Raw genomic sequence first — 27,654 nt, forward strand, 5'->3', positions numbered from 1 at the left:
ACACTAGAAAGTTATTTTAGGCCAGAAATCGTATATTGATCTGTTATGACTAGGGTGATGCCCTGCTCTTGCCCCAGGGAATAATAGCTTTCCAGAAACAGTGACAGCCCCATGCACACTACCTTAGCAGTGGACAGGGTGGCATCAGCTCAGAATCAGCCCAGTACTATTTGTTTTGACTATTTTAGAATTTCTGAACGCAGTGGTTAGTCAAGATAACTAGAAGTTTACAAGGACTCTTGAACTCTTGATGAGTTTTTCCAGCAGTACTGTAATTTACTCTCTAATAGGTTCCTCTGGTGGAAGCTAATGTTCCTGTCATTCATTTACTTCCAAAATGTCTATTTTCAAGTCTGCTGATTGGAGGTTTTGTATAAAGCACATCAGTGAGCTTTGATACTGCCTATTTGGTCTAAAATTAAGATTAGTAGATGAAGTTTAAGTAGATTTCATTTTGATTCAAACTTTATTGAAATTTCATATTCAGGAAAGTATCATTCATTGGTTTTGTTTATAAATTTATATGAACATGCAAATACTGTATTTGTATTTCAAAGATTAATGCTTTAGTGTACCAATAGTAATACTGGCAAATTTCAGGGTCCGGATGTATAAGACAAGAGCTTGTGATTTATTGATGCTTTTAAACAGAAAAAAATTAAATAATTCTTACAACAAAGAGAAAATTTAAGACTCAGTTTTACATCTAAAAGGAAGGGCAGCTGATGAAACCGGAAAGTAAAAACAAGTAGTGAACTGGATTGGACTAACTATAAGTTATAACATAACTGAGCTATGAAGACAGGCATTAATTTAATTGCAGAAGTATTTTCACTTAACTGTTTCCTGAAATATTTTGCTGTTCCTTATGCATAACTGTTCCAGAAAATATTGATTTTTCATTAGAGGAATAACAAAACAAAAGTAATGAAATCATATTAAAGCATAGTATACTAATATTGTTCTTCATGTATTTTACTCCTTGTAAAGAGAAATTGGTGTATAAATATGAAACTCAGAAAGATTTCTATGAAAAATAAAAACTATTTATTTTAATCAGTAACCCCAGATATTTATGTAAATAGTTCTATGTGGTATATTAATGAATGGACTGATGCGTATCAGTGGTGTCAGTAATGTCCTTTGACTTTTAATGGATTAGCATTATAACATGGTATAACTAATGAAGACTAACAGGGATACAGTTAAATCAAACAAGGAATGCCTGGGGGGTTTCGTAACTTTTTTTGTTTTGGTGAGGGATTTCATCCTTTTCACATGTAAAAGCAATAGAAAATGCTGGAAAAAAAGTTCAGTTCCTTAAACTGAAGCTTTTATATTGGTCTATAGGATAATCTTTACTCACTCATACCTGCATTTTAATGTTACGCAATTCTTATTTTATTGAAGTAAACCTAACAACAATTCACTGTGTTGAACAACCATGGTGAACTAATCCTACTGATTATGTCTTTAATTTCTTGAATTTTCCTCTTTAATCAAGATATTCAACCAAGCTGATAACTAGGTTTTTTAATGCTGAAGTTTCCTGAATCAGATATCTCCCATTAGACCATGGTTTCTGAATTTATTTTCTTGAGAATTTGAGCTATATATCACAACTTTGAGTAATTAATTATTCATCAGTGAACACTAAAGGGACTTCAGTATTTTCAGCAAATGCCTTTTTGGGTCTGATTGAGAGAAGAATTATTTCTGCTGAATTTGTTGGCAACAGAAAACCAGCACCTACATCAAATTCTATGCATATATTATGTTGTTACTGATATCAGTGTAGAATAGAAGGTTATGCATCAGATCTAACCAGTTAAAAGAATTTTTCTTGCACTTTTTTCTAATTTAAGTCTCAGGTCTCCTAAATGTGTACAAAAATTTTCAATATGCATGTGCAATTTGGACTAATCTGTTGTTCCCAGTTGCATTGTTCATTGCTAAAATATTGTCCTCCTTCAGGGGTTTGCATTTGACTTCATATTATAGAGATCTATTTTCATCCTGTTCCCTGTTTACCTTGCTTCTAACAACAGCACTCAAGAGGTCAGTCAACATCAGCATGCTATGAAGTTAAGTTTTACCTAAACAAGAGACACTGATGATGACAAAAATATGTAAATTTTAAAAATGGAAATTTGGAATGAATTCCTAAATTTGCACAACTATCAGGAGGTTTTGTATAGATTTTGAGTCAAAGTAGATAGATTTGCAAGTTTAGAGCACCAGTTGTTCATCTATTCTATCCAAAGATTGTTACATTGCTTACCTATTTATTAAGGTGTCTCGTATTTAAGTAGTATCTTTCAAAAAGCATTGATGTGAAGACATCAGCAACTGTAGAATCCAGTTCTTTCATGGTAGTCTGGTACAGAGACCTCACTGGTAAAAATATGTGACGTGTTTCTAACTTTATTTGGTTTTGCTTCTCTTTTCAGTCAGTTGCTTTTGTTACGCTTTTCTCCACTGAATTAACAATCTGTTTAGTGCTTGATATTTTCTCCACCCAAGCATTGTAATCAAGTCAACTTTCAATCTTCTTTAGAAAATAGTTTGAGTGTGATAGAATAAAAAGCTCAAAACACCAATTGTCCAGAATTCCATTTATTGACTTGATTTGTCAAATTCATCATGCATGCATGTTCAGGTGAAGAGCACTGCTCCTGTTTTGCACATAAGATGCTGAATAAGAGAAATTCTAAAGCAGAGGAACGTCAGACATAAGTAGTTTCAATGATTAAAGAAACATTCCTGCTCAAGACTGACTTATTCCTAAAAGACATTAGGCAGTTGATAGTTTTTTATTGCATTCCCTCTAGATAGACCTGTGAAAGATATGACTCATGTTTTAGACCGTGAGTGCAGTTGCTACCTCAGTATCTTCATTTAAATTGATCCTTCTTGACCTGGTTAGGTAATTGGCTCCCTATTCAGACTAAATGCACTGTTTTTTCAAATTAACAAAAAGAAGATTTTTTTTTTTTTTTGACCTTTACAAGGAGATGCCAAGGAGAAAAGAAAATGAACACCTTTTTTGAGATCCTTGAACCATACATTTTTTTTCCTGTATACGTGTCTCATCCTGTGCTTAACAATATTTCCTATCTCCTCTCGGGCTTTTCTCTATTCCTCTTCTAGCTACTTTTAGTATTCCCTAAAAGAAAGTTGCACTATCTCTTTTTTTAGCAGAACAATGCCCTTTTCCTAGTTTACCATTTCCTACACATGAACATAGCATTACCAAAAAGACACTTCTTTCATCTGGTTTCCCCAGCTGGCCTTCATTGTTCTGTGTTATTTTGTTCATTTAGTATTATCCTGTTCTAATAATTCCATCCAGTGTCATTGTTTAACAAAAGGCAAAAAAAATCTTGGTAAAGGTGGCAGAAAAGGTGGGGAGGATTGAATGGTTTGAATGGTAGAAACAATGGCAGGAACAAATTAATCAATTTGGCTTGTGGAACTACACTTTCTGGATTTCTGTTGGGTAGAGCAGTTGGGACCACTTGCTAGTTTGCCTTCTGTTTAGCAATGTGGGTGGGAACAGGAGAACTCATTCTTGTCACATGCGCCAGTAAGAGGGAAAAAAAAATAGGATAAGCATTGATATGTAACTTCATCTATGAGTACTTCCAGGGTGCAATGTTGTGCTAAAGTAAAACAGGACAGCAAAATAATAAAATGAATAATAAGAAACAATTGACCAATCCACATCATGTTGCAAATGTTCTCTTATATATGCACTAATACCATCCATGGCCTTGTTCTGAGCAATGGTCGCCTTAGATTTTCCTATTAACAACCCCTAACATCTGCAAGTTGCAATATACTTTTAGTGTAATTTGGTTACTGTGGTGATGAGCGATAGCAACAGCTTCACAAAAGATTCTTTGAAAGTCCCCTCATGCTAAAGAGAAGTGAATAATACATCCTAAAAGAAATATCCAATTCATTTTGCTTTATTGGAACAACTATTTCCAATTCACTGAGAGATAGAAATTATTTTGATCCTTTTTCTGCTAATGTTTAGTGTTTGTAGCATTAGCTGTTCTGGTATATAATAGAGCTAGATCTATTGGTAATCTAAGATTTGCTGCATCTTCTGGTAAATGTTCCACATAATTACTGTTGTTCTACATAGCTAGTCTGTTAAGAAAACTGTTAGAGGCTCACATACTTATCTATTAATTGGTTTAGGATTAATTAGCTATGTTTACCTTGCAGTTTACAATTCTGAGTTTAAAGTATTCCAGCTGTGATTTCAAAAGTCTACATATTTTTGTAAAGTATAATTTATTCTTTTATGACTATTTTTAATTCGGTTGATTCAAATTACTAGCAAAATGCAGAATCAATACATACTACTACTTCAGAATACAGAATAGATTTATTATCAAGTTAACGTTATTGCTACAGCAAATTATTAAAAAAGGAGACTGATTGGTAAGTATGTGTGAGGAAGGTGGTTTAAATTAGAGTACCAAAGCACAAGATATGTAAAGAGCATATTTGCTACATAGTGTTCCAGAAGTAAATGGAAGTAAATTCCTAGCTGCTATAATTCCATTGTATCCTTGACATTGCAGAACTACAAAGAGTTAATTGTCTAAAATACTTAGGTAGCTCATAACTGTTGAGATATGCATGCAGATTAGTAAGCCCCTGCCTGGGGTTACAATAACTGAACAGAAAGAACATGGGAAACTACTGAACATAGTGAGAAGTTGCTGAGCTTAAGGAGTAACTGAGTGGCTGACAAATGTTACAGATAACACCAAGAGGGAAGACTAGATTTCACAGATAGTTAAGGGAGAATTTTGTGAGAGACAGGAGAACTTTACAGATAATTAAAGGGGGGAACTGGACACATTTTTTCAATTATTTTCTTTCAAGTCCAACAGAGACTGGGTAGCCATTACCCAAAGCCAAGATTACCTAGGAAACCATATCAGAAATACTGAATTTGTGTATAAAGGCAACAAAACTGGGGGCAATGGGGACAAACAGTTAGGTAAGAGTTGTTTATCTGGGAGAAAAAAAGGATGAAGAAAGGTAGGGATCAAGGTGGACAGGAGAAGTACAAATATAGGAAAATGCAGAGAAAAGGTGATAAAAGGGCTGGATGAATGTAAGCAGGCTGCAGCTCATTATGCTTCTCTGGATGAGCCTGTGTCTGATCACTTTTCTTTACTACTTCTTTACTGTTTTTTACCACCCTTCCTGGTGGGCAGGGGCGGGCTTTTAAGATGGACTACCCAGCAACTAGAATGATACCTAGATCTGGAATGACTCAAGGTCTGAGCCAGCAAGTTGGTAAGAGGTTCAGGATCCAAGTATAGATATCGGACAGTCTTAAAGCCTATGCAGATATTTGAGGGATCCATTAATATGGGTGTATTTATGCATTTAGAAAAAGAGGGGGGGCGTGTTTGCTGTTGAACTTCAGTACTGACTAGCCAGAAAGAAGGAAAATGCTTGAGCCATTGTTGCAGTTCTTTCTTGTTGAGTGGTGTTTATGTTTTTGTGCAGAGAAAGGCACTGCTCTTCATGTTGATCCATGTGGGCACTGTGTCTGTAGTGTGTGCGTACGTGTGATTGCATGTGCACCTACAGAGTACATTCAACTCCACTACTGGCTGGATCTATAAACAGGAATGTGAAGAATCTCCTTGGTCTGAAAGTCCACTGGATCCAGGTTCCCTTAATAATAATCACTGCAAGGGAGATGTTCAGTGACTATTCAGTGTCTCCTGGGACTATGGTTCCCCTTCTCCTCCTCCCTTTGCTAACAGATTAGTTTAGTCACTCTCACATATTTATAACATGTTTATTCAGCAAAACAAACAAAACGTACAGGAATATTTTAAGTCCTTTGCTTTTTAAATGATGATAGTTTAAGGTGTCCCAGTCAGTTACTAGAACTTCACAGTGTAAAAAATTTAAGAAAAACACAGCCTCTCAATCCCTCCTAAAATTTAAAGAAAAAGGAAGGAAAAAAAGGAAATCATAGGGAAATACAAATTAGTGACAAATTATTGTTTATGGGCAGCATATTAAGAAGCATCATTCATTCAAAGACTCCCTAATTGTTTTGCATTTATTTCTTCTAGGTCCATTTTGTGAGGAACCTGGTGATCCTTGTGCATCTCAGCCATGCCTGAACAGGGGCATATGTCAATATAATCAGCCAGGATATATTTGTGATTGTCCTGCTGGTTTTCTTGGTCAAAATTGTGAAATTGATATCAACGAATGTTCTTCAAGGCCATGTCAGAACAGAGGTACATGTATAGATTTGCCAAATGTAAGTATAAACTTCAGAGATCCCTATTTGAACATAATATCATAGAATCACTGAATGATAGAATGGTTTGGATTGGAAGGGACCTTTAAAGATCACCTAGTTCCAACCCTCCTGCTGTGGGCAGGAACATTTTCCGCTAGACCAGGTTACTCAAAGCCCTATCCAACCTGATCCTGAACACTTCCAGGTATGGGGCATCCTCAGCTTCTCTGGGAAATCTGTTCCAGTGTCTCACCACCCTCACTGTAAAAAGTTTATTCCTTTACCTAACCTAAATCTATAATTTTTCAGTTTAATATCATTATTCCTTCTACTATCACTATAGATCTTTTTAAAAAATCTCTCTCCATCTTTCTTATAAGCCCCCTATAAGTACTGAAAGATCTACTCAAGATCTACTAGAGCATTCTCTTTTCAGGGTTGAACAACCCCACTTGTCTCAGCTTTTCTCTATAGCCATTTTCGTGGCACACTTCTGGACTTACTCTAACAAGTACATCTCTGTCTTATGCTGGGATTCCCAGATCTGAAGATAGTACTCCAGGTAGCATCTCATGAAACAGAGTGGGAAAATCAGCTCCCTCAGCCTGTTGGCCACACCTCTTTTCATGCAGCCCAGGATACAATTGGCTTTCTGTGCTGCAAGCTCACATTGCTAGCTCATATCCAATTTTTTTATCCACCAGTATCCCCAAGTCCTTCTCCACAGGGCTGCTCTTAATACATTCATCATCATCTGTCCTGATACTGGTGATTGCCCTGACCCAGGTACAGGACCTTAGACTTGACCTTGTTGAACTCATGAGGTTCACAATGGCCTACTCCTCAAGCCTGTCAAGGTCCCTCTGTATGGGACCACTTCCCTTTAGTGAATAAACTGTACCACTCATCTTGGTGCAAACTTGCTCAGGGTGCACTCAATCCCACTGTCTGTGTCATTAATCAAGATGTTGAACAGTACCAGACCCAGTACAGGTCCATGTACTACTTGTTACTGATCTCCATTTGGACATTGAACTGTTGATTGCAAGTCTTTGGAAATGGCCATCCAGCCAATTCCTTATCCATTGAATCCGTATCTCTCCAATTTAGCAGCAATGATGTGTGCAATGATGTCAAAGGCCTTATAGAAGTAGATGGCATCATTTCCTCTTCCCTTATCCATCAGTAAAGTCACTCTGCCACAGAAAGCCACCTAAGAAGTCAGGCATGATTCTCCCTTTCTGAAACCATGTTGGTGGTTTCTAATCACCTCCCTGTCATCCACATGTCTTGAACACAGCTTCCAAGAGGATCTGTTCCATGAAAGTGGTTGTTTCCTCTTCTTGCTTTTCCTATGGTATCTGGTTCTATTTTTTTTTTTTTTTTAATTAGAATGAATTCATGTAGACTCACAAAGGTTTGATAATAGACTCATATCTGGTTATATTTAAAACTTCATTGTCAACCTTCTTTTATTAGCATGACTATTGCAAATAGCAGTGATTACACAGAACCAAAATAGTGAAAGAAGAGTTCAAAAGATCATTATCACATACCAGTGATGCATACTCACCCACAGAGAAAAAAAAAAGAGACATCTAAATTGCTGAAAAAATTGATAGATTTCTAAATGATGCAATCTATCTAAGTATTTTGCCTATTAGATAAACTAGCACATACTATTTTGTACAATCATTTCTGTAGAGAAACAGATCAGGTAGTTTGATTCACACGTATAGAAATATCTCAGTAGGTGTAAAAATGAAGTATTCTGATCATGCCTTTAAGACCAATTCTAAAGAAACACCTGAACATTTTCAGCTGTTTGTTTGGGTTTTTCTTAATAACTTGCTGTTCTTATTGTGTAAATTAAAGATTGCAGTGACTGAGAGATATGTTTCTCCATCACAGAGAAGCACAGTCTCTGTTCTTCATATTGAAGGGGAAAAATGATACTACACCATTTTCTTTCCTACTCTAGCTAGTGAATATCCTTTGGTATATGATGTACCTGGTGCACTGTCACTATTCAACAGATGCAAATGTTACATTGGAACAAATTCAGAAATTAGGAAAAAAAACCAAATGAATTAAAAAAAACCTCTTCTTGATTCAGTTAGGAAATCACAAAGCCAGCCAAATTTAGAGCTGGTATATTTCCAGACAGCAAACCCAACTATGGTATAATCTGTGCTGGAAGGCCTATTCCACTTGCCCTAAATTATGTTTGTAACCTATCTGGGGCTAAAACTGCTTTTTGTTCTGTCTTTGTAGACTGTTTAATATGATGAAACCCTGTCCTAGTTAGGTCTTTATAGTAATGGAAGTAAACACTGATTTTTTTTATTGCCTTGGGTACAACAAATAATTGTTTCTTATTTCCTTCTTTTTTATAGGATGTGGCATGTATTTGTCTGTCAGTATTCACTGGCAAGTTCTGTGAGAGAATACTGAATCCATGTGAATTATTGCCTTGCTTAAATAATGCTACTTGTGTATCTGATCAGCAGAACTATAAGTGCCGGTAAGATTAGAAATTAATTTATTTCAGTATTCCACTGGATGACTTGATGATATCCCACTGATTGCAGAAAGAAAATACACTATCAGCCACAGAGAACACAGAAAAATATAAATTCTTAACATTTTTTTTAAATTTAGTTTTGGCACTGTATTGTGTTAGCCTTTTTGACAACTCTAGAAGTGCTACAAAAACATAGAATGTGTTTAAGAAGTTATAAATTATTTCATCTTTAATACTGTAACATAAAATATATAAAACGGCACATTGATGGCATGTATACTACAGGTACTACTTTCAGAGTGCATGAAGTTTATGTTGTTTGTGAAAGGTCAAGACAACTGATTTAATTTCTAATTCACAGACATGCATTAATAGGTCTTAGATTGATCCTTCAAGCAGCATATTAGGAAGTGTTTTATTCAGAAAGATCATGCTAAAATTTATCCACTTGAAAATAACAGAAGTAACCTGGTACATAATTTCATCCCACTTTAAATAGTTTTTAGATATTTTCTTACACCATTAAGAGTACAATTTTTCTTCTTCCTATTTTCTTGGCTTTTATCTGGCTGCCTGAAGTAAGTTCTGGTAAACATTACTGAAGTGCAGTAAACAACTTTCAAATATTAGGATATTCATAAGAGCAGAAAATTGAAAGCTGTTGTACACAGAATTCTGAAAACACATTCTAACTGAACTTACAAACTGCAAATACATAACAGAAGTACAGAGCATAAAGTTACAGTCCATCATAAGAAATTCAGCTGAGAAGTCTGGAAAGTAAACTATAAGTAGAACTAAGTTTACAATTTTCCCAAAGAAGGAAAAAAGCCTTATAATTTTATTTACATTTACACCTAACTACATACACACAAACATGTACACACACTCAGTTAGATCTTTCCATATAGATATGTATATCTATATATGCACAGAACAATAGTGTTATCATTTATTTTCCAATACTTTAAACCAAGATATAAGCTACTAATAATTTACTGTTATATTTTACACACTATGTTGTTGCATGAATTAGTATGAAATGATGCCTGAAGTTTACATTTTGAAATATGCATAATATGAAAAATTAATGTCAAGATATAGATTATCTTTCTTTTAAAAAAAAGGTATTTAAAAAAATTCCGTGTACAATGCAGATTGAATAATTTATAATTTCACAAAGCACTGGTAGAAATGGTTTGTACCATGAAAGTCATTGTACAGTAGAAATTGGTTAATGAAAATAGCTATGGAAAGGCATGGTGATTTAACAGTCTTTCCATTGATATACCTTGTGACAATAAAAGTGGAAGGCACGATTTAGATCAAATTAACAGAAAGCAAAAATGGGCAGTTAAGAATCCATTTGTATTGATTATCAAAATAATCACTTAAGTTACGTGGTAAAGCTAGGTGCTAGAGATTTTAGTTTGGGGCTCAGATGGTACAATACTGTTTTCTTCTAATATCAGGTATTAAGATCCTATTAATATCATTGCTGCTTAGTTTTTACTTTTAATATTTGTGTATTATTCATGCATTCAGTTTTGCTATCTGTAAAATACACATTTGACAAGACAGGCAAGACACATTTGTGGAGAGCTAGTTTGAGAAATGGGACAGGTTGTACACTTATTATTTTTGACATTAAGAACTTGGTAAAAAGGGCAAATAACATTCTAAAGAGAACACTGTGGATAGTAATGGAGAGTGCCTCTGTCAGCTTTGTACAAAGCCAAGTGCTTGGCCCTGTGCATACCATTTAAGAAAAAACTTTGGATGGTGTTCAATCCACATGGTTTTCTCTAGCATCCAAGCTGCACACCAAACTTCCTTAGTGAAGGAAGAACTCCAGAAAATGACTCATCTCTTCCAAAAAGACATATCCAGGACAGGTGGGATGAAGCATCCTCTGGATGTTCCCAATTTTCTCTGTACAGAGGGACACAGAGAGCCTTGACTGCTGTCCTAAACCTGACACTAAAACTGCAGGCTTTTTATCATTTGTAAAATATGGCAGCATTGGAATTTAGGTTCAGTAGAATTATAGAACAGCCCAGCTTGGAAGAAACCTCAAAAGACCATTTGGTTCAACCTTTTGTGGGAAAGGGAGTTTAGATGAGATTATCGATCACCCTGTCAAAAAGCATATTGAAAACCTCCAGTACTCAGCCTTAGTTTTGCCATTCAGTCCATGAAGGCTCCTATTAGTGATTGCAATATTTTTTACTGTTTGTTGTTAATAAATTGAAAATTATTTCCTCATTTGTTGTTAAATTAAAATCAGTTTTATACCACTTAATCCAAAATATTTAATAAGTGTAAATTCTGTGTATATTTTGCCTGTATACTTTGGAAGGAGACATTTAGGTGAGACAAAGCATTTTGAGGGAATATGAATAATGTACTTTTCACAAGGAGATCAGATTGTTTGTGAGAGCTGAAGTCTTGCCAAAGTCAGAGTCCTGACATGTAGAGGAGGTGCCAACTTCTAGAGAGGGCCAAGAGTCAGCAGGGTTTTCTATTTTTAGGATTCAAAATTCTCCTTGTAAATTACATCTTACTTACCTACTTAAATAACAGGATTTAAGAGGAGTTATAGGAACAGTGGTTTAACAGTTTCAGTTTTAAGTCACAAAGTTGGGAGTTTTCTGGCTATGAGTCATGTTTTAATTTGCTTTACCCAAAGGAAACCTACCATGAAGTATGTTGCTTTATTTGGGAGATTTGAGGACACTCATTCAAAGTTTCAAGTGGCAGTTTTGTTTAATTTTTAGTAATCATTGCCAAAGACTGTAGGTTATGACTATGTCTATTTACTCCACAAAAACCTGCATGTGTTTCATTCAGTTTAATACTACTACCTGATCCACTTTTAGGAATTTAACATTTTAAATAAATGTAATTTTTTAGCTCACATGCATATACAAATTCAAATAATAGCTGAATTGACCTTTTTATTCCCTTATGTTTTTTTACTTTATGTGCTTCTCATGCCTAAGCTGCATTCTGCTCATAACCATCACCATCTCAGCTTCTACCTGCTTGACTTTTCTTCTTTGAGAAAGCAGTAGTTATATGTTTAGAATGGAAAACCAAACAGACTCAATTTAATTTTCCCCACTTCAGTTATGATCTATGACTATCTTGTATCCTAATTCCATCCCTTCACTCTTGATATCATATACAGCTTTGTGCTAAGAATGTAATAGTAACATATTTTTTTCCTTAAATCTCAAAATTTAAGGTGAATTCAAGTAGGCAGTGAACAAGGATATCCATCACAATAAATTGTGATTGTTTACCTTGTATCTTCTTCTATTATCAATTTTTTTTAGGACAATAAAAAGTCACAGAAAATGGATTCTGAGAATATTCATTCTGTTAGTGTAATCTTTGGAACTTTACTGTCAACTTTCTTGCTATTAATTTACTGTTATGGTCTCTGGCATTGGTATGTCTATTGCCAACCAATGATAAAAACAAAAACAGGAAAAATGAGCAAATATAAAAATTAGGAAAAGTAGTTTCTAGAATTAGCTTACTAAATTACGTATTTTTAGAAAGTCATAGATTACCTAAATAAATTGAACCAAGAAAGTTAGGAGCATTTTCACCTGATTGCCGATCATAGGTAAAAACAAATCAGTAAAACCAATGTTATAATTTAGTTGCTCTGGTTCGGGTTTCAGTGTTATTTAAAAATCCAATTATAACAAAATATGCATTTTTTATTTTATTTTTACGTTTATTTTATATTTTATATTCCTTTTATATATAAATATAATATATGGATGAATAGTGCTATAATATAAAAGAAACAAATACGCTGTTGATGAGTACTTCTGTTCAGAGGGGAAAATAAATATGCAACTAACTGATATCTTCGACCATGCTAAAATAAAAGCAACTAAGTATTATAAAAAACTCCCTTTAGCTACAATATGTGAACCGGAAATTTTTTAAGAATAGACTTTGCAAGAACTTTGACTCCAAGTAATTGAAATGGCAGCAATATAATTATAGAATTTACATACAGCAACTTTTTTCAAGAGGGGAGTGAGGATTATGTAGTCCATTGTCACTTTCATAGAGTGTCTTACTGTGGTTGTTTCTATACTGGCCTCAAAGAATATAACTATTTAGAGAAGGTTTGGCCATACCCATCTACCTCTGTCCAAATGATTCTATGTATGGATTATGTGGATGGTCTCTAGGGGTTTCTGGTGAAATGCAGTCTGTTTAACACTTCAGCAATGGTTAATAAATGACTTAAGCTTCCAGACATTGCAAATGCCTCTGTACATCTTTAACTGATTTAGAAAACAGGGTTAACTCAGATACTTTCTATTGAATATTGTTGCCTGACTATTTGCTATTGAAAACATATAATTTACTTTTGTATGTTACGTAACTGTGAGAGGTTTCATACTTTCTGAAACCAGAGATTGCATTATTTACAAAAAGGGGAAACACAGGCAACATGACTGAACCTCATATCCATTAGGAGCAAGAGTACAGAAAAACCAGAAGCAATTCTGTGTCACCTTCATGACTGCCAGCTTCTGGGCTGAGTCATTAAATAAAATACCTCTCAGAAAAAGCTAAAGAAACTTTTAGGTTCTTTCACAAAAACAAACTTTCAGCTAACGAGCCATTTCCTTTCTTTTCAACTTAAAGCTTTTATTTCCATGCTACCAGAAAGAGCCTTTAAACAGAGGAAGATGTTAAGTATTTCTGTAAGAATGTATGGACTGAATTTGACCAGAATTTTATATCTATCAAAACACAGAAGAGAGTTGTGGTCCAGATTTCACTTTTTGCACATTTTGAGAAAGATATAAATACTTAAATATTTTTCTATGCTGTTCCATTATTTCTTTTGGGTAAGACTTGTTTACTATCCATTTGAATCTCATATTTTTTCTTTGTGTACAGGAGATTTTTTGAACACTGGAGTGCTAAATAAGAAAAGGGTTTTCTCATACTAATGACAAGTGCTGACTTGAAGCAGAAGAAATATCTGCAGTTCCTTTTACCATAGAAGAGTTTTCCACAGCTCCATTGGCATCACACAGAAATAATAGTCACACAAGCAGAATGCTAGGGTTTGTCTTTAAAAAAAACAAAACTGAATTGTAATTAAGAAACAGAAAAACAACTGTGCACTGTTCTCTCCACAGATTCCCTACGTTGTTCCTTTACATACCTAAGCATGTCATTATTGACTACTCTTTGTTAATCATTAGTAATGATTGATGCTAACTGCTTTAAACCTCATTTATCATCGTATTTCTAATTTTTCTCTCTGGTGGTTTAACTGACCCACCCTTTCTAATAGATTTCCAAAACCTCCTTTATAGCTTTTTACTAAATATTGCCTCATTCTAGATTGTTTTTTGTTTCCAGAAGATTATATGATGTATTGGTGTGAACAGGCTTCAATTAATGAAAAAAAAATACTTTATGGAGAAACAAAAATATCCAGAATCATGCAACTGATTTTTAATTGCTTGAAAACATATTTTTTATTTATTTATAATAACATATGAGATCTGTTTTGTTACTGCAAAATATTATTTAATAGAATTATGGAACATAATTAAATACAATTACTTTTTAAAATGCAAGTCCTCTAAAATACACTGGTGTATTTGCAGCTGCATGCCAGGATTCACTGGAAAGAACTGTGAGGAAGTAATTGACTACTGCAGGCTGCTCAGCATCAACTGTCTGAATGAAGGATTGTGTCTTAACATAATTGGAGGATTCACTGTAAGTAATTTAATACATGTTAAACTAATTCTGTGCTCCAAATTATAAAAGCTTCAGACAAGCAGAACTTGAAATTCATTCATTACTCTGAGAGACAAGAGGGACATACATTTATGTGTTTTATTTATTTAAATCAGTAACACAAGGACAATTCAGTTCGGTAATATGGAATTTTTTAAAACTTTTCTACTAAGACCATGTTTAGTACTGTATCAAGTAAGAGAAATGAAGAGTATTTTTATTGTAAATAGAATATATAACTAATTGTGGTCCTGTGTTATTATCCACAGAAATTATAATCACAGCTGTGTTGCAGCCTTTAAAAATACGTTGTTTGAATTGAGAACATCTGTTGCCATTGTTTTAATGGAAGTCAAACTAGTATTCTAAACATAAGCAAGTTTAAACATAATACAAAGTAGAAATTTGATGAAGAAACTGCAGTGCGGTGAGGTTGATTCCAACTGACAATTTGAAAAAAACTACTTCTGCTTAACTCTCAAAATAGCCCCTGAAAATGTTGAGCAAGATCCATCATGTACCAAGATTCTGCTGGCCATAGCTTGTCAAAAGAGAGGAAATAATAACTTCTCCAAGAGCAGTAACTGGGAACAACTTAAAGGTTACTCTAAAAAACCACTCACAGAATCACGGCTGGTTGAGGTTGGAAAGGACCTTTAGAGTTCATCTTGTCCACCACTCTGCACAAGCAGGGCCACCTAAAGCCATTTATACAGTTGTAGTCCACTTATCTGCTTGGGTGTTCAGACAAAATGTATTAGTATTATTGCTACTCCTTGCTTCAAGGAGTAGGAAGAGTAGTCTACTCTGTAAGGGAAGGAAAGCTGGAACAAAAGGTGACAGCAAGGCTAGCAGGGACAGTGTCCTTACCAACAAAGTGCACAGTCCTTCAATACCCACAAGAACACAGCAAATCCACAGATTCACCTGGAAGTCCAGTGATAACTAGACAAGTCTGTAGTGATGAAACAGGTTTGCATTCAAGCTGGGTAGTCAAGTCAACAGATCAGAATCAGCAGGATACAAAGCTGGATGCAGGTGTACTGTCTGGAAAGGGTCTGGTGCAAAGGCCTGAGCTTATACAGCTCACGAGTAGATGAATGAAAGCATAGACATCTCAGAGGTGAGCTCTGTTTTCACAGTAGGGTGATCCAAGGTGACAGGGCTGCGCTGCATCAGAGCTGACCTTGAACACAGGCAGTTAAAGCTGTGAGAGAGGGGAAAGAGGTCACCAAAGAAGAGAGCAGAGAAAGATGACTATAGCCAGGTCAGGCCAATTACAGCCTCTTGATGCATTCAAGGTCCTGACAGTTTCTGTGAAAATTCCTTGCATGTAATTATTCACTCGGTCCAAATATCTTTGCCTTTCTTTTAGTCACAAAAGCTAAAGAGGTGTTGATATTTTCTCCCCAACACTTTCCACCTGACTCCTTACTTTTGCTCATGTTTCTTGAATCTTACCTGATCTGAAAACTGCTATATAGGTGACCAAGGATTGTTTCTTCTATTTGCTTATGGGAACAAAAAAAAACCAAACAAACTTACAGTCATTTATTCAAAGTGGCCAGCCTGTATTTTTTTCATTTTGTTCTGTGTGCATATTCTAAGTTAGACTAAGTTGTGGACTTTTCAAGTGTTACGAAGAATTAAATTCATGCCACTGTTGACTGCATTGCAGTCTCTCAGTTGTTGCATCTTATCCTTACCCTTAGTCCCTGATCTTAATTGCCAGGATCACCTGTTTAGGTTGACATGTTACTCATTCAAATACTTGCACTTCCACAGATACGTAATCAGATCTATAACAGATTTGTAACAATAATTTTATTTAAAAGGATGGTAAAGTTAGTGAAATAAATACATGTAAATGATAAATTTAGAAATTAATGAATAGTGTATTACTGAAGGAAGTATTTTTCATCTGCTAAATTTTTAATTCTGAAAATTGTTTAAATTTTGGTTTAAGAATACTTTTAATACTGCCATTAAATATATATTAACTAGTATACAAATGTACTTTAACACAAAATCTGAGGTTATTTGCAAAAAGATTGCATATCAGAGATTTACGCTAGCAGAGTACTAAACCATCCATACTTAGAAGAACATAATTCTTGCTTTGTTGAGTATACTATATATAATATACCCACAGAAGAATAAAATAGATGGTGAGGAATTCTCTGTGAGAATTTACCTCTCCTCATTATTGATAGCGGATGAAACAAAATACTGAGCCCATTTCTGCTGCACTGAAATAAAAGGGTTTGTGAAAAGATATATTGATTTAAAAATGCTTGTATCTCCCAGTTAACTTGCCTACATGGTAGAAAAATTAGATTAAAAACAGAAACATTGCTTTTAGCTCTTCTCAGCTACTTACATCCACTTATATCAAGCAAAAGCAAAAAATACAGTATAACAATTAGAATACAAAAGTGATATAATTAGTCAGCAAGTACAATGTATCCGACATGCAGAAATCAAAGTGAATACCAATCAAACAGAAAAAGAAATTAAAATCCAAAGTTTTAGGAAGGCAAACAAAAATTGGACACCAAATTTTTTGTGTAGTTAACAAGTGTGCTAACATGTACTCTTAGACACAAGCAAAATAGGTGTATAACAGTATATGTCTTCATAAAATAATCCTCAAAAATACACTTCCATGACCAGTATAAAATGTGATGCTTTCTTATCAGACACTGAATTAGGCTATAAGATGGAGCTAAATGACCTGGCACAGCAAAGATTGGATTTTTGTTGTTGTTGTTGTTTAAACTTTGATGCCTACAGAAGGCATCAGAATAGTATGGTATAGTACCTGATAGAAAATTACTATCACAGGCCTCTGGGATTGACAAATAAGATTGAGCAGACAAAGAGAGGAAAGCATGATCATAAAGGATCAGATACAAATTACTCAAAATTTTGTTGAAAATGTACATTGTACTTAACCACAGTTGAAAATCATTGCCCTTTTCCTTGTAAATCAGTCTGTGGTGTGGCATCTCTATTTGGAAGATAACCAGTTGTATATCAATCATAGGTTAGCTTCTGCTTGAAGGCACAAAGAACCATGGATTGCATCCAGCCATTTTTTTGCTTCTCTTAGTTGTAACTTCCTTGATCATAATTAATTTTCCCCCCATAGAAAATATCTATTTTTAGTGTTCCAAGAAAATCAAATACTGATGAGTAATTTGAGAATTTCAGCTGAGAGAAATTTAGCTACTATATTATTTTCTTTTATTTTTTGTTTTTACAAGAACAGATTTTTAAGTACTGAAAAATTCAGTACCTTTGTGTAAGTGGCTCTAAGCAGTCTAATTTAAAAAAAAAAACAAACCCACAACCAAACCTACAACAAAATAATTTTTAAGAATTTAAGCTGATCAATGTTGAAATTTAAGTTAAAAATTGGTTTTGTTTTTAAATCAATCTCTAGTTTAGTTTCAAAGATTAGGAAATACTTAGAATTAAAATAGTATAGTTTTATTTTTTCAATATTGCTGTAATGGTTATTGGCGTAAGTCCTTGATCACTAATTAGTATTAATTATAAGTAACTAATGCTAATAGTTACTCTGCTTACATTGATTATATTCAGTAATTTTCTATATGTTTCTAAAATTATTTCCACCTTTATTAAGAAATCCCTCTGACTAATGTATGTTAACTTTAAGCTAGATAATAATGCTGTTGTAGGAAGCATTTACTGATGTTGCTGTTGAGTCAGACAAACATGGAAAATGTTACTTCTCAGGAAATGGAGCTTCTCTTGCATTTCATATTATACTATTTCATATTTTTCCATCTCAATTCTTATATTTCTTAATTTAGGGTACAGCTGTGGCAGTAACAAATAATTCCCTCTGTCCTTTCTGTTGCTGCTCATTATCTTAGCAACTACAGTCCTAATGTTTATATTGAGATAAGATTTATCAATAGAAAAATAGTGTGTAGTTGCATAATCAATTCCAGTTTTCATTAAGCTATGTTAACAGATCACATTAGACAAAGCGGATTTAATGAGATGACCTGACAGGTAGTGATGGAAAAATATTTTCTGCTGCAATTCACTCATTAAGAAAAATAAATCATTTAATGAAGCCAGTACAATTCTAATGGATTAAAAAAAAAAAAAAAAAAAAAAGAAATCTAGACCTTGATGACACTTCCATGGGTATAGCCAATCAGATGTATTGACACAGGAAAGTTGTGTTGTTTACAAATAGTTGCGTGTTCTGCTTTTTGTAGCACACACACCACATATTCCCTGTCTCATCCAGATGAAGCAGAAGATACCACAGTTTGCGTAGCTGATATGAATGGTATGAACAACTGCCAACAGGACTGTAAAAGATCTAGAATTCTGGCTAAGATAATTTTGGATTTTTTTTTTCCAAAATTAGAAAAAATACAAACTGATTAAAATATTAATACAGTATTTGGCTTATAGGTTTGAAAGTCTGTGAAGTAGTTATACTCATTTTTAAATTTTACTTAGATTTTTTTTGTAAACCATATTAAATTAAGTAAAACCTGAGTGAATAGTCAAAGAGGAAAATGATTTTCAAATAGGAGTTATTGTCCCCTGTGAGTGTTTTTAACGGAAATCATGGCAATTTGGTTCTGGACTAGTTATTTGTAGCACTTTGACATAGCAGAAAATACAAAACTCTGTTGAAATGTGCAGATGACCACAGAGGATTATAGTATAGTTAATAATAAGCAAATCTGATCAGGATTTCTTGGTAGGCTAAACCACTTTAGAAAAAAAAAATTCTAAGAGAGGCAAATGCAGTGCTGTATGCATTGGAAAAAGAGTGTGAGTTACATGGTAGTGACTGTTTCCTGACAGTGACAGAGACAACTTTGTGCTCAAGGTCGTTATTAAATTTGAATGACACTATTGATAAGGACAGAAAGACAATCCTTGTAGTTAACAGAGCACTTGTATATAGAAGCATTTGTAAGTGGTTATACTTCTGTGACTGTCAGTGAAGGTTATGTAATCTAAATTTTTTTAACAAGGTTGAAAAACTAGGAAACTATTAACACTGAGTTTTATGGGAAAATAACATTTTAAAACTATATTCTCAAAAGTACATGAAGGTTCACAAAGTTAAGACAGTCCATAGGCTATCAGCTTTCCCCAGAAGAAAAACCGTAGAACAGTTGTATTTAAAATATTTAACTCTAGGTACCAAAAAATATTGAAGCCACATTAGCCAGGAAGTGCTAACAGCATTGTGCATAGTTCTGTACAGCTGCTTCTTCTATTCACTACTGATTATACCAGGAGCATTTTCCAAAATGGTTAGGTAATAAAATATGGTGTAATACAGTGTATTAGCAGTTTTCCATCAGATCGATGCCAGGTGACACCTGTCCTGTTCTTGTGAATAACTCCACCAGACATTAAATTTCATGAGCATCTATTACTGTGTGATACAAAACCCAAAACTCCCACAGAAGGCTGAAAAACTTATTGTGCATTGCTTCTAGTAGTCAATGCATCAGACTCATTCAACTGATATTAAAAGGTTGGGAAAAGGATTATACTTCCCAGAGTTGCCATGAATAGCCAAAACATTAAAAAAAAAACCACTTTATTTGGCCTCTGTAGACGGCCAAAGATAGGATGTTTACTTCATTAGATGTTGCTAAAACACAGAAAGACAAGATTGCAGCCTTGCCTCAATTTAAGAAATCTGGATATAATTTCTACATATCATTTTAACAGGTGACAAACACACTGTTTAAACTTTACAGATCTTCCTCTTTCAACAAATATTGTTATGTAAAATTCTATTATTTACTACTGATTTGTCAATGATTGCAAACCACCGCCCTACTGAATTTTTCCTGTTTTGTAGGTGCATTGGTGGAATAATTTTTTTTAAGATTTATTTAATCCCTGTTAAACTTCTGAAGAAAATATAATAAAGCTTATTTTTCTTTGATATCCATCACATAGGAAATGTTTTAATTAATACTATCCAGATTTGGCAGCTTTATCCTAAACACCTTGCCCTACTCTGTATTAGAAGACATGTGCCACTGTTTTAAAGAAAAATTTAAATTAAAACATTTTTAACATAAACCATATTTTTACAGTTACCCAAGTGTGTACCAATTGCAGTTCCCAGCAAGCATTTCAATAAAAATAATCATCTGCATTATTTTGACAATATAATAACCTGCTTCTTTAAAAATATTTTTTCAAAAGTGTACCCACATGAAAACATTTAAATAGACATTTCTATTCTTGTGGCAACATTTATGTTTCTTAAATGGATTTTATAAATTAAAAGTCAGTGTTCCTAATTTGCAGTTGAAAGTATTTCCTCAGCATTTTTAATCTGAGCGTCCAAAACAATTTATGGCTATAGGTATCTGTTACTCTTACGTTTATGTGAAGGCAGGGAAAAGATGAAGAATTCTTAAAGGACAGCTGATGGAAGAAAGAGCTGTTGTTTCTTTTGTGCTAATCATACTGCTGCCACATGCTAACCGCCTGGAGGCATGTAGTTGTTTGGGTAGAGTTCTCCCAGTGAATTAGAATGGCACCAGCAAAGCCTCTGGCACAAGGAGACTGGGCAGTAAAAGCAGGTGAAGAGTGTATACAATCAAGGAATCACGTGGGGATATAAAGCTTTCTTTTAGGTCTCAAGAGGGAATCAGATATTTATTTATCCATAGCAAGTGTCTTAGATTGAGGTGAAAAGAATTATCTCTGCCTAAGATCCCACGTTTTCTCCTGAATCATTAGTTTAAAAAAAAAAAATAAAAATCAAAGATACTGAAAAAACATGTTAAACTAATCTAGTGAAATATGAGGATAACAAAACTGTCAATTATTGAATTTTGGAAGCCCAGAAAAAAGTGTGGTTTCTAGAAAACTGTAGAGGGAAAGTCAAGGATATGAAGGCTGTCAAGTTTCTGGCATACCAGCTGTCCTTACATTCTAGGGAGAAACCACTGAATTGCATAAGATTTACAGAATTCACATACAGAAAACCGCGTATGGTTTTCTACAGAAGTGCATTTGAGGGAGAAGGTGCAGCCCTACAACATTTGCAAGCAGGAGGTTAGGAATAGCTGCACACTCTCCTATTTCTGCTCTGCCATACACTTCTTATGGAAAGGCATGCAGATTAAAAAGGTATTCCACCTCTTGCAGGGTGTAAAAATGCTCATTAATAGTTTTTTGTTTTTTGTTTTTTTTCCTGACAGCCCTTTACTATGTTATGATCAACTACCTTTCAACTTATATGGTCTGCATTATGTATCTAACTCTATTTTGTCAATACAGCTTTCTCCCATTATCCTGACAAACCACTGATTCATGTAAGGTTATGTGCTTACAGCTAACAAAGGAATTCAGTTATAGAGACACAAAAACTGAAGGTAAAAGATGAAGTGAAAGCAATGCCATTGTAAGGTCCATTTCCATTTGCCTGCACTACAGTTGAGACAAGAACTACACAAATTATAGATATTGCCTGAATAGCAGGGCTGTCTTGGCAAGCAGCATTAAAGAGAGAGGCAATAATCTGCGTTACCATTCTGGGTTTTACAATTACACCTACTGCTGGTCATTCAAAGCAAATATTTAAATTTCCTTTGAGAAGCTGTACTGACACATGCATGTGAAATTTTATGTTGGAATCATTGTCAATGGATGTCCTGGTGCCTTCCAAAAGAGCAGCAGGAATTCCTGCCAGTTTCTGGCTAGTGTTCATACAGTGCAGTGGAAGTAGATTGTGTTGTTAAGGGGGAGTGAAGCTAAGCAAAAAGCAGTAACGGTTTTAACTTCTGAAAGTAATTTTCAGACTATGTGTTCTGCAAACATCAGATGTTTGTATGTGTTTGGGGAACACTGATTGATAAAAGCGTGTACCAACATGCAGACCTTTCAGAGAATTGTTCCCCAGTCACTTAATTTTTTCTTTCTTACATGGACACATATATAATAGTATATATCAAATAGTATGATCCACAGTAACAGGGTAAAAAAAATAATGTATGTCCTGGTTTCAGCTATGATAGAGTTAATCTTCTTAGTAACTGGTGCAGTGCTGTGTATTGGATTTAGTGTGAGAAAAATGTTGACAGCACACAGATGATTTTTATTGTTTCTAAGTCAAGGACTTTTCAGTTTCTTGGACCTGCCAGAGAGAGTGCTGGAGGGGCACAAGAAATTTGGAGGGAACACAGCCAGGACAGCTTACCAGAAGCAGCCAAAGGCATATTCCATACTGTATGACATCATGCTGAGTATATAAGCTGGGGGAAGAAGAAAGAAGTGGGGGGACATTCAGTATTATGGCATTTGTCTTCCCAAGTAACGTGTGCCGGAGCCCGGCTTTCCTGGGGCTGGCTGAACACCTGCCTGCCAGTGGGAAGTGGTGAATGAATTCCTTGTTTTGCTTTGCTTGTGTGCGTGGCTTTTGCTTTCCCTATAAAACTGTCTTGGTCTCAACCCATAAGTTTTCTCACTTTAAATTTTCAGATGCTCTCCCCCATCACACTGTGGGGCGGAGTGAGAAAGCGGCTGTGTGGGGTTTAGTTGCCATCTGGGGTTAAACCACAACAATATAACAGAAAAGACTGGTGTCCAAAATCTTGCCCTGCAGATGTTCATATTATATTCTTTTGAACCTTTTCCTCATAACCATCTTTCAAAGCCATAGCTGTTGTATTTGGAGTTTTATGGTGCACCTGAGATATTTCAACAACAAAGTGTGAACCAACAGGATATATGCAGGATGAAGTAAAATTGTGGGTACAAATGAATAATCAGTAACACCATGGATCACACCATTGTCATTTAAGATTAAAAAAAACCAACAGTACATGAGGGCTGCTCAAAGATTGTCATGTTCTCTGGCAAAGCAGAAGAGGCTTGTATACTAACAACAACAACAAAAAAAATTGTCTTCACCAAAGCCACTATGTTCCTTCTGGGCAGATGAGGGAGGGAGGAGAGAGGAGGGAACTTCTCCTCCCCTAGTGTTTTTACCCTATTTCAGAAAGCTGGTATGTGGCATGTATTCAACAAAACTTGTGCAGAAATTACAATCAGACAGACAAGGCTCCAAGTTTTGTCCCTAACCAGATGAGGTTTACTCTTGTGGGTGCAGAAACAAACCCGTCAGCCAGCTGTCAGGCAGGGAATCAATCTGCTGCTTCTGAGAACAGTGGCAAGCAGTGCCAAGCCCCGCAGGCCAGTGGTACACCCTGCACCAGCCTGAACAGCCTTTGTGGAAACTCTGCTGCCACTGCTTCCATTTGTCACTTTCTAAGTTCTTCCCTGAGGAGCCACTCTCAGTCCTAATGCTCTTTGATAATACTTTATCCCCAGAAGTCTGGCTGAATTTATAGCCCAGAAGTAAAGCATCTCTACACAGAATTAGCAATAATCTCCAGAATTGAGCTACATCAGTCACACTGCTTAGATCTCATAGCCCTAAGAAGGCCTTAGACTTATTCTTACAGAAGATACTTGTATTTATTGAATGAGAGGAGAAATAAGTTCTAGATAACATATCCAAAATTAAGAGGAAATATAGCTGAAAGAAAACATTACTTTGTTTAGCAAAAGCAGTTCTTTAAAAAACAGCCACTAGGGCTCTTTTAAAACTCTCTATGCTATATCAATCAACAGTTGTTTTCTGAGTATAAAAAAGCCATAAGGAAACAAATATTTAATATATTTGCCATACAATATATTAAAGCAGTTGGTTGGAGTGATAAAATTTTTATGAATATTTATAACAGCTCTACTAGCAATGCTAGAAGCAATGAAAATTGGTACTGCAAATTCTACTGTTCTCAGATGCAACTTATGTACAACATATAAAATAAATTATTGTCTTTTCCAGAAAAAAAATAAAATAAAAGAGTCTCCCCTAATGTTCCCAGCTGATTGTTCAAACAACAGTAGTTCAAAGTCAAATAATTCAATTACAGGCCAGTTTTGCACAAGTTAATTAGTTCATTTTCTTCCACACAGTAGCAGTAATTCTACGGAAGAGTTCATGTAAATTTTTAAATGTCCTATACAGTTTTCTGCTTCTTCAATATTTAATTTGAACTTTATTGAAACAACCTTTTCCTGCTTTTCTTATTCTATTGAAAAAAACAGCACCAAAGCACCCTAGGTACATTTTATATGTGCTGTTAAGGTTCTCTGAACAGTACAGAAGTTAATGAACAGTAGAAATCTTCATGTAATAAACTAAATATCCTGCTTTACATTAATAATTAAAACAAAAAATATTTAGTTAAAGCTCTGATCATGTAATACCTTTACATATCTTTGTACAATGTGTCTTAATTGATCTACTACAATAGCATATTAACAAATGTGACAGTAAAATACACCAGAAATAACCAATAAGAATGGGCATTTAAAATCAAAGCTTCTGGGAAGATGACATAGTCATTTTAACACATTAAAAAAGCATAAGCCAGCAAAAATTATGAAAAATAAAATACACAAAACTGATAAATATTACAGTGAAAGACATGCTATATGATCAGTATGAAGTATTGTTTTTTATTGATCAAATACAATGCATTTCTATGAATTGTTTGCAGAGAAAAAACAGATGATTTTGAGATGTGAAAGAAACAAACAATATGAGTTTTAGACAACAGAAATGGAAAGAGAATAATCTAGATTTTCACTATAAATACAAGAGGTACCTTTCCTATCAGCTGAATCATAATGGTTAATAGTAGAAAAGGTGAGCTCCCCCTGCCACCAGTCCCCATATTTTATAATTTTTTAACAACTCAGTACTGTGTAAGACCATTGCACCTTTACACATTTGCACTGTGTATGTAAAAGCTGGTTCCTCAACCCTACACCTTTTATAGGAAAATATGTATTTAGTAATATGGAACCAACAACCTTGTGTAACATTGAAATAAGTTCTTTTCCCATCTCTCATGAAAAAATTCAAGGAATGGGCATGTGTCATGGTTTAACCCCAGCTGGCAACTAGGCACCACACAGCTGCTTGCTCACCCCCCTCCAGTGGGATGGGGGAAAGAATAAGATCAGTAAATGTGAGAAAACTCCTGGGTCAAAATAAAGATAGTTTAATACAGAAAGCGAAAACCACATGCACAAGCAAAGCAAAGCAAAACAAGGAATTCAGTCACTACTTCCCATCAGCAGGCAGGTGTTCATCCATCTCCAGGAAAGCAGGGCTCCATACCACATAACAGTTACTTGGGAAGACAAATGTTGTAACTCTGAACATCCCCATGACCTCCTCCTTCCCTGCAGCTCTTCTTGTTGAGTACAGCATCATATAGTATGGGATATCCCTTTGGTCAGTTGGGGTCAGCTGTCCTGGATGTGTCCCCTCCCAACTTTTTGTGCCACTCCAGCCTACTTGGTGGTGGGGTGAGGTGAGAAGTGGAAAATTCCTTGAGTCTATGCAAGCACTGCTCAGCAGTGACTAAAACATCCCTGTATTATTAACACTGTTTCCAGCACAAATCTAAACCATAGCCCCATACAAGCTACTCAGTATGCTGTTGGGTTTATTTCAGTTCAGCTTAAAAATATGACTAAATGTTGGTGGAAAGTGCTGGCTTAAGCATCCCAAAGACTTGTCCTTTAATTATCCTCAAAACAATTCAGGTGTACTCTGGAAATAGTGATTTAATTCCTGAATGCTGTCTTGCCAGTAATATGTTTCACCCCAGGTGCAGAAAAGCCACTTTGCTCAATGAAAAGTAAATGTAGTTTTCAGAACAGTTCAGTCTCTGAGGACAGATTTTTTAAGTGAACATATATCCACTAGGAAGAGGTTAAACTTAAGTGAACTTAGCTGAAGAAACTCTTTCTTGCAGAATGGACTCAGTAAGATATTTAAAGAAAGAAAATACAGTAAATAGCAATGTTTAGTTCCTGAGTAGATAAAGGGTTGAGTGTAGACAGTGACAATTTCCAAATAAATACTGTGCTCTTGAAAAGCAATCATAAAGGAGAAGCTACCTTATAAATCCCATTTTTTATAGGTATAGCAGCAGAAAAAAATGAGACCAAGGGTAATGTAAGCCCACTGCTGAGTAAGGTGGCTGGCATTCAGTGCCTTTGCTCTGGTTTTTGCTTGCATCTTCTGCTTTCAAGTTTCCCAAGTCCCTGTGCTGAGTGGCAAAATTTAGAAGAAAGAAGCACTATCAATAATAAAGAAATGCCAAACTAGGAACTACTTAGGCAAAGAGAGTATTTATGTATGCCCAAAGGGCTCAACAGGACGTATCTAGAGAAGATGAGGGAGGGGATCAATACAATCAGGTGATAAAGGCTAGCTTAATCTAATACTGGCTTGAATTAGCGAAAGCATAGCCAGCAGATAAAGTGAAGTCATTAGTCCCTTCTGTTCAGCACCTGCGAGGCCACCCCTAGAGTACTGTGTGTGAGGTTGGGCTTCAATGTACAAAAAAAAAAAAAAAAAAAAACAACCAAAACCAGAAACAAATCTTTGACAGAATTGGATCAAGTCCGGCAGAAAGTCATTAACATTGTGAAAGGATTGCAGCACATGATGTATGAGTAAAGGCTGAGGATCTGGGTTTGTTTAGCCTTGAAAACAAAGCTGAATGGAGATGCAGTTCTTTTCTTCTGGTCTCTACTGGGTGATCATAAACAAGAGAGAGCCAAACTTTTCTCAGAAGTGCACAGAAATGGAGTGTGAGACAACTGGCAAAAAGTTGCAACAAGTGAAATTCTGACCAGGTATTAAGAAGAAATTGTTCACACTGTAGTGTGAATGTAATTAAGCACTGCAACAAGTTGCCTAGAAAGACTGTGGAATTACCATTCTTTTAGATATTTAGACCTCAACCAGACAAGATCCTGAGTGACCAGCTTGGACTTTAAAATTGACCTGCTCTGAGCAAGGAGTAGGACTGTATGACTGACCTTCAAAGGTCTCTCTCAACCTAAATTATTCTAGTATTCTATGAATGTAATATATAGTGACATCCAGAATAAATTGTATTTTTAT

At 35.1% G+C, this 27,654-nt stretch overlaps 1 protein-coding gene across 1 annotated transcript in view; it reads left to right on the forward strand.

Annotated features, from left to right (window-relative positions):
• Positions 1 to 27,654, forward strand: part of EYS (eyes shut homolog) — an 867,458-nt gene that overhangs the window by 56,025 nt on the left and 783,779 nt on the right. Inside the window, exons 3-5 of the mRNA XM_040598785.1 lie at positions 6,123 to 6,316; positions 8,695 to 8,822; positions 14,483 to 14,597. Coding sequence (XP_040454719.1) covers positions 6,123 to 6,316; positions 8,695 to 8,822; positions 14,483 to 14,597 — 437 coding nt within the window. The remainder of the gene's footprint in view (positions 1 to 6,122; positions 6,317 to 8,694; positions 8,823 to 14,482; positions 14,598 to 27,654) is intronic.

The sequence above is a fragment of the Falco naumanni genome, chromosome 6 (genome assembly GCF_017639655.2).
Source record: "Falco naumanni isolate bFalNau1 chromosome 6, bFalNau1.pat, whole genome shotgun sequence".
In the NCBI taxonomy this organism is placed as follows: Eukaryota; Metazoa; Chordata; class Aves; order Falconiformes; family Falconidae; genus Falco; species Falco naumanni.